This window comes from Macrosteles quadrilineatus, unplaced genomic scaffold, assembly GCF_028750875.1.
Source record: "Macrosteles quadrilineatus isolate MER2022 unplaced genomic scaffold, UCM_ALF_1.0 Scaffold_2__2_contigs__length_208266976, whole genome shotgun sequence".
Classification (NCBI taxonomy): Eukaryota; Metazoa; Arthropoda; class Insecta; order Hemiptera; family Cicadellidae; genus Macrosteles; species Macrosteles quadrilineatus.
Window position 1 is genome coordinate 6,520,803 of NW_026542595.1, and position 15,075 is coordinate 6,535,877.

The following is a 15,075-nucleotide window of genomic DNA, read 5'->3' on the forward strand; positions in this document are numbered from 1 at the left end:
GGTGGGTCCCTGGTTCAAATCCGCACCACACCACTCACTATACTTTAGTTCCATTAATTAAACTTTTACATGTTTTACATGTAAATAACAGCTCTAATCAACATCTAATTTTTTAATTACTTTGAATAACAAATTCAGAATACCAAAATGGATTAAAAGTAATGTTTTTATGATAAGCAGTTCAGTCCAACGCCCAAAAACCAAATATAGGCCTACAAAATTGTTAGTACATCACAGGGTTTTAGCTATTTAGGGAAACAAATAATAAGCACCTCAAAAAAAAAAAAAAAAAAAAAAACAATGCAACTCCTCTTTAAAATTGTCTTACTATTATTTCCTGTTAAAATGTCTTTAAATAAAACCGAGAGCCTTGGGTGTAAAATAATCTGATTAATGTTGCAATGTTGGATACATTTTTGTACATCTTTGTATGCAATACGGTATGCGGTTTTAATTTGGTTTCTCTCAAGCTCAAAGCTTAAAAATCTTTTCTCTGTGATAGCTAAATAGTTGATATAACCATGAAATTTGACTCAAGTAAAATTAGACTAAAATTTCACAGAAATTGATAACTTATAATTATAATTAATTCTAATAGGGCGATTGTACATACATTATAAAATTCAATTTCACTCTTTTTGTACTACGCCACATTTATTGATTGTAATTTATATCTAATAATAATTATCATTTTAGCACTCATAGATCAATTTTTATCTTAAATTGCAAACGTGAGCCAATTCGCACTTGCAAAAAGAACTTAATAATTCTTTTTTTTAAATGATGTGAGTAATGAAATAACTCTCTTTCCAAAAATACTAGTCTACTTCAAATAATACGGATGTAGAGAGGTTGTTAGAAAATGGCAAGTATTTACCAGTGTAATTTACAAGAGTAAAACTTTATGAAACACATTGCTGTCTACACTAGTAAAAACCACTAGTAATACTAGTCCCTACACTAGTAACAAGTATTTTACACTAGTAGGTTTTTGAAACGTAGACTTCTAAAATACACTAGTATTACTAGTCCATGGACTAGTAAATACTAGACTAGTAGTTTTATGAAACAGGGCCCAGGTGAGGCCTAGAGGGTCGCGGCATTATGACGTAGTTAAAGGCACCATTGGTGGTTGTGGGTTTTGAGCCTAGGGCCTCGGTTCTACCACTAGACCAGCTCGCTTCTGAAGATCTTCTTTTAATGTAAAACCACCAGCAGACTTTAGTGGTGCAGGCTTAAAATATGATAAAATAATAAAATTTCATGACCCATTACAAACATGTTTTATGATTAATCAATCTACATCTAAATAATTGTGTCCTTCCTTATAGCATTGAAATCAAATTGAAAATAAAATTGATGTAAGTAGCTAGCCACTAGCCTATATATGTAGGCCTAGGCCTTAATGTTTTTGAAAAAAAAAAATTAACTTAAATGTAAAAGTTTTATTTAAGATCTTCTTTTATTCTGACTCTATATCAGCAATTCATTTGTTTTTTGTCCTCAGGTATGTGCTCTGAGACATCTGACGTCTCGTCATGTAGAGAGTGAAATGGCACAGAATGCTGTACGTCTTAACTATGGCATGCAGGTATAACTAATTTATTGAATAATTGTTTTTAACATACCAATAAACCCTTTAAGAGATTTTGTGTGAATTATGAAATACATATTTTTTAACTTCACATTAAATTCATAATCAACAATGTTTTATACCAGTTGAGTTGTTATCTGCTTACAAGATATTTGTCTGTGCAAAGAAGTTCTTTTAAGCTATTAGCGAATTCTCTTCCCACAGAAATCAGGAAAATGTCAATCCTTCTATTTAAAATGTCTTAGTGGTAAGGAACTAACGGGTGAAGTGTCTAAACTTGTTTTGCTTGAAGGTGATTGTGAAGCTGCTCCACCCTCCATCACGCTGGCCACTAGTCAAGGCTGTGATAGGTCTGATCCGCAACCTAGCTCTGTGTCAGGCCAATCACGCACCTCTACGAGAGAATGGAGCTATACATCATTTGGTCAGACTGCTCATGCGGGCCTTCCAGGATACCCAGAGAGTAAGTGGAATACACAACATCAATATACTTATCCTTTTTGCAAAATCACCATTTACAGTTTTTAAGTTCATTATAAGATATTGTATGAAGATACGTAAGTATTGTAAACTAGTAGCATAATTTATTGTAGGACTACCTTTGACTGCCCAAATGTGATGAGTAGTACGAGAATAAGTTCACCAATAACGAGAGCAATTCAAAACTAACGCTGTGGTATGCTGACCTTCAGTCTTGTGATATTGTATTGACACTTTGCCTCACATAAGGTGTGCAGGGAAAGTTCAATTGGGACGTATCCCATCATTCACCCCCCCCCCCCCCTATATTCAGACCCTATATGAATAAATAATAAAAATTTATTTAGCCTTTCAGAACAACTTGGTCACTATATTAAAAAACTATCCTATGCTACTATTTAGCTGTTATCACTTAGAATATCCTTAAAATTTTTTTTAAACATCTCTCTAAGTACATATTTTCTTAATGTATTGCTAGATGCAAGAAACTTAAGTCCGGGTAGACTACAATGAGGGTCCAAAGTAGGGATGGACGGGATTGAATTTTTAGTTCGGGACGGGACGGGACGGGATTTTCATTTCCTTCCCGATTTTCGGGACGGGACGGGACGGGATTTTTTCTGTGCATAAAAAGAGTATTGCAGTTACCAAAAAAAGACATACAAAATCAATTTTTACCGTTTGTGGTACTGATCTATAAAAACCAAAAAAATGGGTAACAATATATCAGGTACCTATAGAAACTTGTGACTCACGGTCACGGTGCGATCGTCAAAATGACCGCGGTCACGGGGTGATCGTCGGTATGACTCGCGGTCACGGGATGATCGTGGGTATGACTCGCGGTCACGGCATGATCGTCAGTATGACTCACGGTCACGGCACGATCGTCGGCATGACTCCGCGGTCACGGCGCGATCGTCGGTAGGACTCCACGGTCACGTCGTGATCGTCGGTATGACTCCGCGATCACGGGGTGATCGCCGGTATGCCTCGTGGTCACGGCATGACTCCGCGGTCACGGCGCGATCGTCGGCATGACTCCGCGGTCACGGCACGATCGTCTGCATGACTCCGCGTTCATGGCGCCATCGTCGGTAGGACTCCGCGGTCACGGCGTGATCGTCGGTAGGACTCCGCGGTCATGGCGCCATCGTCTGCATGACTCCGCGTTCATGGCGCCATCGTCGGTAGGACTCCGCGGTCACGGCGCGATCGTCGGTAGGACTCCGCCGTCACGGGGTGATCGCCGGTATGACTCGCGGTCACGGCATGATCGTTGTCATGACTCCGCGGTCACGGCGTGATCGTCGGTATGACTCCGCGGTCACGGCGCAATCGTCGGTAGGACTCCGCGGTCACGGGATGATCGTCGGTATGACTCGCGGTCACGGCATGATCGTCAGTATGACTCACGGTCACGGCACGATCGTCGGCATGACTCCGCGGTCACGGCGCGATCGTCGGTAGGACTCCACGGTCACGTCGTGATCGTCGGTATGACTCCGCGGTCACGGGGTGATCGCCGGTATGCCTCGTGGTCACGGCATGACTCCGCGGTCACGGCGCGATCGTCGGCATGACTCCGCGGTCACGGCACGATCGTCTGCATGACTCCGCGTTCATGGCGCCATCGTCGGTAGGACTCCGCGGTCACGGCGCGATCGTCGGTAGGACTCCGCGGTCACGGCGCGATCGTCGGTATGACTCGCGGTCACGGCGCGATCGTCGGTAGGACTCCGCGGTCACGGCGTGATCGTCGAAATGAGTTCGTCTCCTACGTTCGCGGACCTATCGCTCGCAATAGCGGCGTCATCGGCACTCGCGAAGCGGCAAAATCGCCGACGATCGGACCAAATCCCGTCCCGAAAAATTCCCGAATCAAATGTAATCCCGTCCCGATAATCGGGAATATTTTTTTCCCGAAAAATTCCCGAAATTTCGGGACCCGTCCATTCTTAGTCCAAAGTATGAAAAGCTTTTCCTCCCAACCTCTAACCCCACAATAACGTGTCCTGCGCTGGGAAACCTCATTGTTCAGAGAAGGCCTCTCGCGTAAATAGCCTAGTCGGGCTTAGAAAGGGACAAAACTCTCTGGGTCATGCAGCACTACATACCAGTTTAGCTCCTAGCGGCATATATATTCTTGTAAGCGAGATTTTGACTGCGATCTTAGAAGCTCTGTGACAATGAAGAATTGAAGGATGCATCCCAGGCTAGCTCAAGACTCAGGACACAGATTTTTATAAAGACAGTCTTTCGAAGCTTGTTAAAAAACACCACAAGTGCCTAGAAGTAAATTTTTTTTTAGTAGATAAAATAAAAATGTAGTTTTGGGATGTATTTAGTGAATGGTTTTTATTTACATCCTTGTTATTTATACAGCTGACCCGAAGTTACCTACTTTCCAAATGGCCCTCATACGCAATTTTTAATTAACACTTTATTACACTCTGAGCCACCATTCTCCAACCCCACCAGAGTATTTATGAATAATATTTGGCTCATATTGCACATCTGTTGTTTCAGCAAAGGTCGAGTGTGGCGTCGAGTGGCAGTCAGGCGCCGAGTGCGTACGCGGATGGAGTGAGGATGGAAGAGATAGTGGAGGGCACAGTCGGCGCTCTACATATACTGGCGCGAGAGAGCCACAATCGAGCACTAATACGCCAGCAGATGGTCATTCCAATATTCGTACAGTTGCTGTTTAATGAGATTGAAAATATACAGGTTGGTTCAGTCACAGAGAATTAAGAAACAGAGGATAAATTCAATGGTATCTAGCACCAGTTTCTAGTGTCAAGAGCCAATTCTATTCCCCTTCCGCTCTCTCCTTTCACCCCTCGCCATCCCTTACTGCAGTGATCATGCTGTAGGAAGACTCTGTGTGCTACAACTGCTGTACAACTATGCATGTGGCCATCGCCGTTCGGCCTCTTCCTTGCTCGGAACAAGTACATATCGCCCCAACATACCAGAGCTAAAAGTGCACAGTTGTCCCATAAGCTTGTATCCTCTGTATCTTACTTCTCTGTAGTTTAGTACTGTATTCTCATTACTGAAGACATAGATAATGGTCAAAATAAGCCCTGATTGACTGAACTTCATCGTCAACAATCCTTTAGTGTATCTCGTTCCTTTCATTCATTGTTTATGTCAGTTAAACTTGGTTGAGATGGTTACCTCGACTGCTCCACATGCTCTGTTTCATTTATTTTTATAGGGATTTTTACATAAAGTGTTTAAATGTGGTGTTTGTGTTTGATATACATCATGTTAATTCTTTTTATCATGTAGGATGTATAACTAAATGTGTCTTTATGCTCAGAGAGTTGCTGCTGGAGTGTTGTGTGAACTGGCTCAAGACAAAGAAGGTGCAGAGATGATAGAACAAGAAGGAGCCACAGCACCACTCACAGAACTACTCCATTCAAGAAATGAGGGTGTTGGTACGTGTCAATGATTTACTTTCATGGATATACCTACAGACATCTATACTTACTGCGATCACGAATTATACTTAAACTCTTTTCGACCTTACTTGAGCTTGGTCCAAAAATGATTTCTGGCCTGAACTAACTCCTCAGCCCTAACTGTTGGCCTTCCCTGATCCGAAATCTCAGGCATTTGCAGACCCCATGTAAAATCAATTCAGCTTATGATGACCAAAGGCGAATTTAATTGCTGAGCTCCTCATTAAATTTGAGTTGAGCTTGCAAAATGAAATTGAACTTAATGTCTGAAGCGTATTCTACATTTTTTGGTCTGTACCAATTCGATCTGAATAACTGTGAGTGCATTAAGTTGTTTTTGGTGCTTTTAATTACGTGTACCTTATTACAAAAGGTGCTTTTGTCTTTTAGGTATCATTAAAAAATCAATATGGTAAAGTACAGACACCAATGTCATACCATAATACCCCCGCCGCAGAAAACCTGCAGACTAAGTGAATTTCCATTTGCCTGATTGGACTTACTCTAAAATATCTCCTGAAAAATATCACAAGAAAACAAAAATAAACAAGAAACTTTGACTTAAGAGGGCAAATCTACTAAATTGTGAGGTACGTTCGGAATGTAAGTTTCGTTCCCCCCACTCTCCAGGGTAGCACTGCAATCGCACTAGTTAAGTGCAAGCATGGTATTACTCTGTGTCAACCGGAAGGAAATGACACCATTTTGAATTTGCTATTTTTGTCTTACACTTCGTAGCGCTCGTTCGTAATGGCTGCGTTAATTGAGAATCCCACCGATTGTGAAATTCGATCGTTATAGTTTTATCCGTGTAGTTATAGAGCACTACTTTTCATTGCTGTTGCATGGCTCTACCCTAAAGACCTGTTTGTGATGTTTACAGCCACATATGCTGCAGCTGTGCTGTTCCGCATGTCTGAAGACAAGCCCCAAGATTACAAGAAGCGACTGTCCATGGAGTTGACCAACTCTCTGTTCCGAGAGGACCAGAACCTCTGGGCCGGAGGAGACTTGGGCATGGGTCCTGACTTGCAGGTCTGCTTACAATCTCTTTACAAAGTTTGCTTTTTATCATTTTCATTCTTCATTTTTCAAAGTTTTGTTACAGAAGTATTTTATAGTAGTTTTTTATTTAGTATGTTTAATTTAAATATTTGTGCCATTTTATTGCTTAGAAAACAACTTTTTTTCAATTTTTACCTAAATAAATAAATTGTTTAATGAAAAGTGTTCTAACCAACTTGCTCCTATTATAAATTTAACAAAAAGGATAGATGCTTTAATGTCTAAAAATTGTGTATTAATTTACATAATTTTAAAATTCAATCTAAAGTTAATGTTATTAATGTAATCATCAATTGAGAGACATCTATCCTAGGAGAATGCAGATTGTCCCAAAACCAACAAACCATTTTCCCCCATGAAAACTACTTGAACCTTATGTTGTTTATTAAAAAAGTAAAAAGTTATAAAAAATGCCTTTAGATACTTTTTAAAAGTTATAACTTTTGTTTTTATTTACTGATTTTGTTCAGTACATCAATGTGTACATTATTGTGTAATAAGTGTTATTTTATTTTCTATGTGAATGACCATATTTTTAGTTTTAGTTTCAGCACTAGTTTTACATTATTCTGCTTCGCTCAAGTACTTGTGCAATCAATGTTAGTGGCATGTCATCACTTAGACTATTACTTCACTATGTATATATGCACACACAAGTGCAAGGTCACTGGGGTTCAAGTATGCAAAATTGTAGCAAACAAAAACTGGCATTGCAGATATTCTGTAACATCTCCATTGCAGTTGATCATTCTAAAACATAACAGTTTTTTGAATAATTTTTCCAGAAAAATCTAGACTATTTTTCTCAATGGCAAACATTTGTTAGAGTTTATTTTAGTGGCCTTCTTGCATTAAATTTCTTGAAAGTTTTACAAAAAGCTATCACAACAGCTTATTACGATAACTGCTGGTCCCTAAGTAATTTAATGACTGCATTTGATTTTATTAGAGAGTGTAACAATCAAATTAACTAATATTACTTTATAAGTTTATACACTGCTATTTATGACAACAACATTAAATATTTAAATAATTTGATTTGATTTGATGCACACTTAGTGCTAGCAAGTGTCATTTATAAGATAGGCTATTTTAAATTGGAAGATCAAGTTAATTAAAAGTAAAATAAAATATTGCATAAATTATCATCAGTGTTAGTTTGTTTGTTTAGACACTTGAATTATTAATAAAAGTAAATTATGTAGATCTGAACAAATTTACAGTAAATTTTACATTTATTATTATAATTGTAAGAAATAAATTTGATAATATCAGGTTTTGGATTATTCCTTCCACCTGGAGATTACAGTAGCAAAAGTCAGTCTGATGGTTATGTTTATAGGCTAATTGGCAAGAAACACTTCTGTTCAAACTCTCAGACTTCACCGTCTTATTGACAGTGAACCTACGTTTAAAAATGCATTCATTATTAAAAGGCAATGTTGCGAGGTTGCACAAGTACAGGTGGTGCGCACGTAGCATCTACATAGGTAGTGTAGACTGTAGGTGTGTTTCTAGGACATGCTAGGGCCAGACCAGGGGTATGATGGGCTGTATACGACCGGCCCCCCCAGCGTGCACAGTAGTCACGGCGGTCGCAACTACGCACAATCAGGTAGGCTACCCACCCCCCTACACACTCACTGCACAAAACGAGAACAAAATCTCCTAGAAATCCACTTCAAAATTTCATTATTCAACACGGCTACAGATGCATTAAACATCAGCTCTTTTTCCTAGTTAAAGTTTTTAAACGTTATTTGAATAATGAGAAAACTTTGTCTAATTATCTGGATGTTCAGGAGTTAAATAAAAGTATTTATGTAAGATGTAGATCAGTGATCACGAATCTGCCCTCAATACCAATGCTTATGTTTGTTCCAATTAGGTAATAATTAAATTTGAGGTAATATCGTGATCAGTTCGCGGCCACGAAAACGTCATTGTCATCTTTCCCGATCACTGCAACTTTCTGATGTGTGATCTTCGCAGACGATTCGGGTATCAGTATCAGAATCAACTTTTGACGATCGATTCTCTATACCAATACCAACGTCCAAGTATCGGTGGTATCGAGAATCGACAGTCTTTATTTAAAACGCTGCTTCATAGTTAACTTTTTAATTTTAATAAATTGATCCCATCTAAACTCTTAACTAAATTGATATCTTTTACTAGCTTAGCGGGGTGTATACAGGGCCAGGGAACAAAAATAAATGAAGACCAATTTGTGTGATAAAATATGTCAATTTCAGGACTTCTCAATAAATAAACCCTTTTAAAACCATGGAGTTTACTTAACATTTAACTAAAATAAAAATTATCTAAATCAGAATGGACCAGGCCTATACAATGTATCAATGTATCTCTTAATAATTTTGTTTTCAAATTCAGTTACTTAACTTTTGAAAATATGTTGGTATGAGAATCTAGAATTCATCCATAAAAAGATTAAAACACTTATTTCTCAATGTGCAGTGAGTGGTACAAGGTTAATATGTTATAACATGCTAGGTTAGAAGCTAACTAACCCACTGCTAATGTAATTACACTTCATACTGTACTTTTAATAACTAACCATAATATAGATATTCTTGTAATTAGATTTGGACTTAACATATTATCTGTAATTTAATCCTTACATGTATAAAAAAATTACTTATGAGAAAAAGATAGACTAAATAAAATTTACAATCTCAGAAATATTAGGCTACTTGTTGATATGACTGTTAGCCATCTTTACCAGATAAAAGACAATGAGAAATCTTATTACATGCTAATTCTTTTGTAGAACTTTTTTTTTACAAAAATGTTTTGGCTTTATCATTAATAATACATTTGTCTACAAAAATCTAAAGATTTCTTGTATGTATTGCAAGTTAAATGGTTTTCTATAAATAAATGTGCGGTACAAAACACCTAATTATTTGTGGACAAATTAAAATCTACATCTGAAAGTGAAGGTAGGGTAATGACTAGATGTTTTGTTTCAAAGGCGGGTTCTGATCCAACGGAAAGTCAATTTGAACTCAGGTAAAATAACACTTGCTCGCTTGGCTTTTTTGTGTATGTTGCATGGTTTTACTATCGATTTTGTTTTATGTGTACATGTATGTATGATATGTTTTGGTGTAGCCTATTTATTTACAATTATTGTTTGTATATGTATGTGTGTTAATAGAACCCATTAGAAATGATTAATTATGAAAAGGTAGGTTCTGCACATACATGTCTTATTTCACCGAAATTGTATAAGTTACTTCATTATTGTATACCTACCTAATAAAATACTAAGGAATGGTTCTTTTTTGTTTCATGAAATGTTAATAACACAAAAAAATTAACATTTATTTAATGAATTCCTAAGTTAAATTGTTTGATGAAATCATAATTTGTTTTGTTATGAGAGCTACACATTTTCAGGGCAATGTTTTAATTCAAATTTTGATAGAACATGTTTTAAAAGATTTTGCTGCAGCAGCAGCAGTAGCTCAACCAGTTTTGTGTAATCCCTCCAAGACTGGCTAGTTGCTATTTTATATCTTTGACTGTGGATAGTACTAGAAATACCGTTCCCATGAGAAAGTTGTTGCAGTTTTGGATTTGAAAATGGAGGCAATTTAATTGAGCTACTAACAGACTGTTTTGATTTAAACTACCACGCCAACTTATTAAGCCAAGCTTAACTAAAAGAACAACTTTACATATTTGTCAGCTAGACTGTTAGACTGTAGTGTCTGTAACAGTGTGTGGTTGTTGTACAGGTTATGACCAGGTACTCCTAGACTCAATGCAGGGAGTTGACCTCGGCTCACAACACTCGGACTACGGACCTATGGACGTGAGCAGTGACCCTCTCCCCCCACCCCCTCCAGACAGTCAGGTGGCGGCCGCCTGGTACGACACGGACCTGTAGCACCTACCACCTACAACCTACAACCTACCATCTGGTGTCCATTGGCCCAATGAGCATCCACTAAAATAAAATAAAACCTATGTATACGTAACTTTTCACTAGTTATATGAGGCTCTATGATTCATATCTTAATATTTGTTGAATTTTGATCCAACTAACTTATTTAACGGTTTTCATACCAAAGGCATTGCCCAAAGCATATAATGCTGTCTAGCCATGTAACATTGTATTCAAAACTTGAGTCCGCGTGATGTAGTTTGGTGTATACAGTACAAACATCAGGCGGTAGGAGGGTAGCAAATCTTCCTACATGAAATGTTAACTTGTGTCAATTACCACAATAGAGCTGTAATACAAAGATAGAACTGTTGTTTTGTGGCCAGTGGACACCTTGGTAAAGTCTTGCTTTATTGTGTTAGGCAGTTAACAATTGAGTCAACAATAAAATTAGTTTTATTCCTAAGTAAATTAATTTTAAAAAGAGATCTCAAGAGTTTATGGTGCTAAGGTTAAATAAACATTAGTGCTCCATTCGTAATGATCAGTCAATTTCTGTAGCTTAAAATCAACCGTGTTAATAATAATTTATTATAGTATAATTAAAACAAGTGCATCACCTTTAATTCATTTCTTATTAGCCTTGAAGTAGTTTTATTTATTTATATTGTCATCGCAAGACCTTGAAAAAAACTTCACTCAGATTTATTTTGTAATAAATTATCTTTAGTGGATAAAAGTTTTAACACTTATTAACTAAGCACAAAAAACAACTTTTAAAAGTCTGGTACTTAATCAATCATTCCATAGACAACTTGTTTCTAATATTTTTTAATTTTATACTAATCTAAAACCTCATATAAAATCCTGTTTTAAAAATATATGTTTTGAAATAATAATTTTTACTGTTGTCAAAGTTTATAACACTCGTGTTTATACTTTAATCAGAAAAGTAATTTACTTATATATATTGTTTCTACTAGTATTATTAGTTAATTACATGGTTAAGTTCCCTTTGGTGCCAGAATTAGGCATTTTTATGTTTAGATAGTTTATTTAAGTGGACCTTTGAACTGTCTGAATGTGTGCTAGTTACATGTAAAGAACATTAGCCTACACTGTTCAGATAACAATCTTGTTGTATTGTGTCTAGGTTAGAATCCCGCTCACAGGGTCACTATTACATTTGTTTTTAAGTACAATTTAAATTACTATGCATTGAATAAGTAAATGTGTTTATTTTATATCATTGTAACATGAATAAAGAATTTTAAAATCAATTAGTATGTATTATCTTTTAGTTCCTTTAACTTAACTTTCTGAAAGCCATTGGTTATTCTTAAAAAAACTATAGGGTGAGTGCACCAGTGAATGACCACCCCCCAGTGAATGACCGATTTGTATAAAAAACATCATATCAGGCTTTCTGTTTTTCCTAGTCTATCACAATCAGTTTTAAAAGTAACTTTGAGGTCTTATTAATATACACTCTGTGACTGATTAAAAAAGAAAGTGTCAATCATCCTTTTGTAACATAAACAAAATTAGATATTTCAAAGCAATTCATTGTTATGCTTCCCACTATGGTGTCTCGCACAAACATGGTTGGTTGTAATTTGTCATGGTTCCTTAATTATTGATTGGAACTGTAATATATTACATGTAATTCACAGTTAACATGTTAAGGTATAATTCTGTACTCATTTTAAGATCAAAATCCTAACCAATCGTATATTTAAACAGCCGGTCAATTACTGGTTCACAAATTAGGGTATAACCAGTGATTGACTGTTTCGTTCATTAACTGGATTTGAGTCAATTTTCTTTATTGATATTGATGACAATGTTTTCTGATGGAGTAAGCGATTGCTAGGAAACACAAAATCTCATCAGAAATTATGTGGATACACTACAACCAAAGTTTGAATGCGAGTTAAATCTTGCAGTCATTTCCTAGATAAAAAGTTATCCATCACTAGAACCAATATTTTAACAACCAGATATCGTTATTTTTCACTACAGGCAGGGTGTCTAGTAGTCGGGAATTAGTATTGAATTTAAAAATGGTCTTGAAAAGTCGGGATTTAGGCTTAAATTTGACTTCAAAGTCGGGAATTTTCATGATTTTGCTGCGATCGCCGTCTTGCGTTTACGTAACCGCGAAAGCCAATGATGATGATGTCTACACGGCCGCGGGAAATGTTCATGATTTTGCCGCGATCGCGGACGACGACGATGACGTTTCCATGACCGCGGGAGACAACGATGACGTTTCCGTGGCCGTGGAAGACGACGATGACGTTTCCGTGACCGTGGGAGTCAATGATGATGTCTACACGGCCGCAAGAAGTTTTCATTATTTTGTCGCTATCGCGAATTACGGTGATGACGTTTCCGTGACCGCGGGAGACGACGATGATGTCTACACGGCCGCAAGAAGTTTTCATTATTTTGTCGCTATCGCGAATTACGGTGATGACGTTTCCGTGACCGCGGGAGACGACGATTACGTTTCCGTGACCGCAGGAGATGACGATGACGTTTCGGCGACCGTGGGAGACGACGATGATGTTTACACGGCCGAGGGAAATGTTCTGACGATTCTGTCTCGATCGCGGAGTACGACGATGACGTTTCCGTGACCGCGTGAGATGACGATGATGTCTACACGGCTGCGGGAAATGTTCATGATTTTGCCGTGATCGCGGACGACGACCATAACGTTTCCGTGACCGCGGGATGACGGTGATGTCTTAACAGTCGCGAGAAATTTTCATGTTTTTGCCGCGATCGCGGACGACGATGACGTTTCCGTGACCGCGGGAGAAGACGATGACGTTTCCGTGACCGCGGGAGACGACGATGATGTCTACACGGCCGCGGGAAATGTTTATGATTTTGCCGTAATCGCGGACGATGACGATGACGTTTCTGAGACCGCGGGAGACGACAATGATGTCATTGATGTCTACAAGGCCGCGGGAAATGTTCATGATTTTGCCGTGATCGCGGACGACGACGATCACGTTTCTGTAACCGCTGCAGTCAATGATGATGTCTAAACTTACGGTACGCGGAAGATTTCATGATAAAAAAACAAATTAGTCCAGGCAAATTAGAACAAATATAGGGTGTGCTCCCCAAAAAATCGTCTAAAGCTAGAAAGTGTTTTAATACCTTTTGGTGGTCCCAAATAAGACTCCTGTGAGTTTGCGACGGATTCTGACGTCTGCTTAAGTTTTGGGAGTCGAAAAACTATGAAAATTTTGCACTTTTTTCAGATTTTTGCTTATAACTCCTAAATAACGAATCCTAAGGAAAATGTTATACGAAGGTGTCTGTTAGTGCATTAAATTCCGCGTCGATTGATGTTAAATACGTCAAAATCGGCCGAGCCGTTTACCCGCTGTAGCTTTTCAAAGTTGGGATATTTGCATCAACATGGCCAAAAGGTTAATTATTTGACCATCGGCTTACAACTCCTAAACGACAAAATACAAAATACAACTCCTATACAAAAAATGTACCTGTAGTTAGTTTGGAAAACACAAAATTCGGCGTAGAATTATCATTATGAATTACTAGATAGTGGTTTATTCCATGGTTATCACCCAGAGGTTTATCCAAGAATGTGTGATGGGAAGGGTAGCAAGACCCCTTATGTATTTTAAATCTAATATTGTTATCTGGTGTTACAAAAATTCTAGGATTTGTCCTTAGCTCCCATTTACACGATCCCATCTCTGGACACTCTAAAATGGTGTTAAGCGATTCTAATATATAATAAGATATTACAACGAGAAAGATTTTATTAAATATAGCAAAAATGTTATTTTTTAGCTTAATAAACGAAAGATGATAATGGGACAGATGTACATAGTTTTACTATGTGTTTAGCCCGTAAAAAAACGATTGAGAGTTTTCGTAAATTTTATCATATAACTTTTCTACTTCTCATCATTGGAATCTTAAGAATGAGGATTCTTTCTTTGCTCTTATTGGTCTTGCCACAAATGGTGACATTCGGTACCATCTTTTTCGTCAGATATCGAATTGAGATAATCGTGTTCCTTTGCAAGTCTTTCAGACAGTAGTGCATTACATCCCTGCATTTTAAAAGGAGCAAGATAATGTAAACCTTTTTCAACATGTACACGATAGTCGAGATAGGTAGACGGAGTTGAGAAGTTCTTGTCGAATCGGTGGATTAACCGTAGTGATGGGAGTTAACCCATTGGCGTTAATTTTCCATACCTATCTCTCTGAATTAAGTACACTTTTAAATGAGCTCTAAAGGATTGGTGGATGAGCAGCCCCTTTTGTTAGAATCAAAGTCAAAAGTTGAAAGTGTCTTCTAGAAGAGACCAACCCTCACTTGATTTGGATATTTTCTGCTCTCAACCATGTATAGGGCCAACCTGCTTCTGCAACTTCGCCAAGCGTTGTAACCCGTCAGAACACAGTGAGATCTACATTGATTGGAGTAAACAGCATGAGTAGTTTTAGGCCACATGAATAGTTGGATTTTTGACTCTTCTACATCACGCTTT

The 15,075-nt window shown here is 37.8% G+C and overlaps 1 protein-coding gene across 3 annotated transcripts in view; it reads left to right on the top strand.

Moving 5' to 3' along the window:
• LOC128985710 (armadillo segment polarity protein) overlaps window positions 1–11,805 on the top strand; it is a 29,240-nt gene extending 17,435 nt beyond the window's left edge. The window contains exons 9-16 of one of the 3 annotated variants that reach the window (XM_054405510.1): window positions 1,508–1,591; window positions 1,887–2,057; window positions 4,604–4,804; window positions 5,403–5,523; window positions 6,431–6,582; window positions 8,131–8,227; window positions 9,608–9,645; window positions 10,377–10,502. In XM_054405510.1, coding sequence (XP_054261485.1) covers window positions 1,508–1,591; window positions 1,887–2,057; window positions 4,604–4,804; window positions 5,403–5,523; window positions 6,431–6,582; window positions 8,131–8,227; window positions 9,608–9,618 — 837 coding nt within the window. In that variant the 3' untranslated portion in view covers window positions 9,619–9,645; window positions 10,377–10,502. Of the gene's footprint in view, window positions 1–1,507; window positions 1,592–1,886; window positions 2,058–4,603; window positions 4,805–5,402; window positions 5,524–6,430; window positions 6,583–8,130; window positions 8,228–9,607; window positions 9,646–10,376 lie in introns of all 3 variants that reach the window. The other 2 variants (XM_054405509.1, XM_054405511.1) reach the window with 2 other exon arrangements.
• The last annotated feature ends 3,270 nt before the right edge of the window (window positions 11,806–15,075 follow it).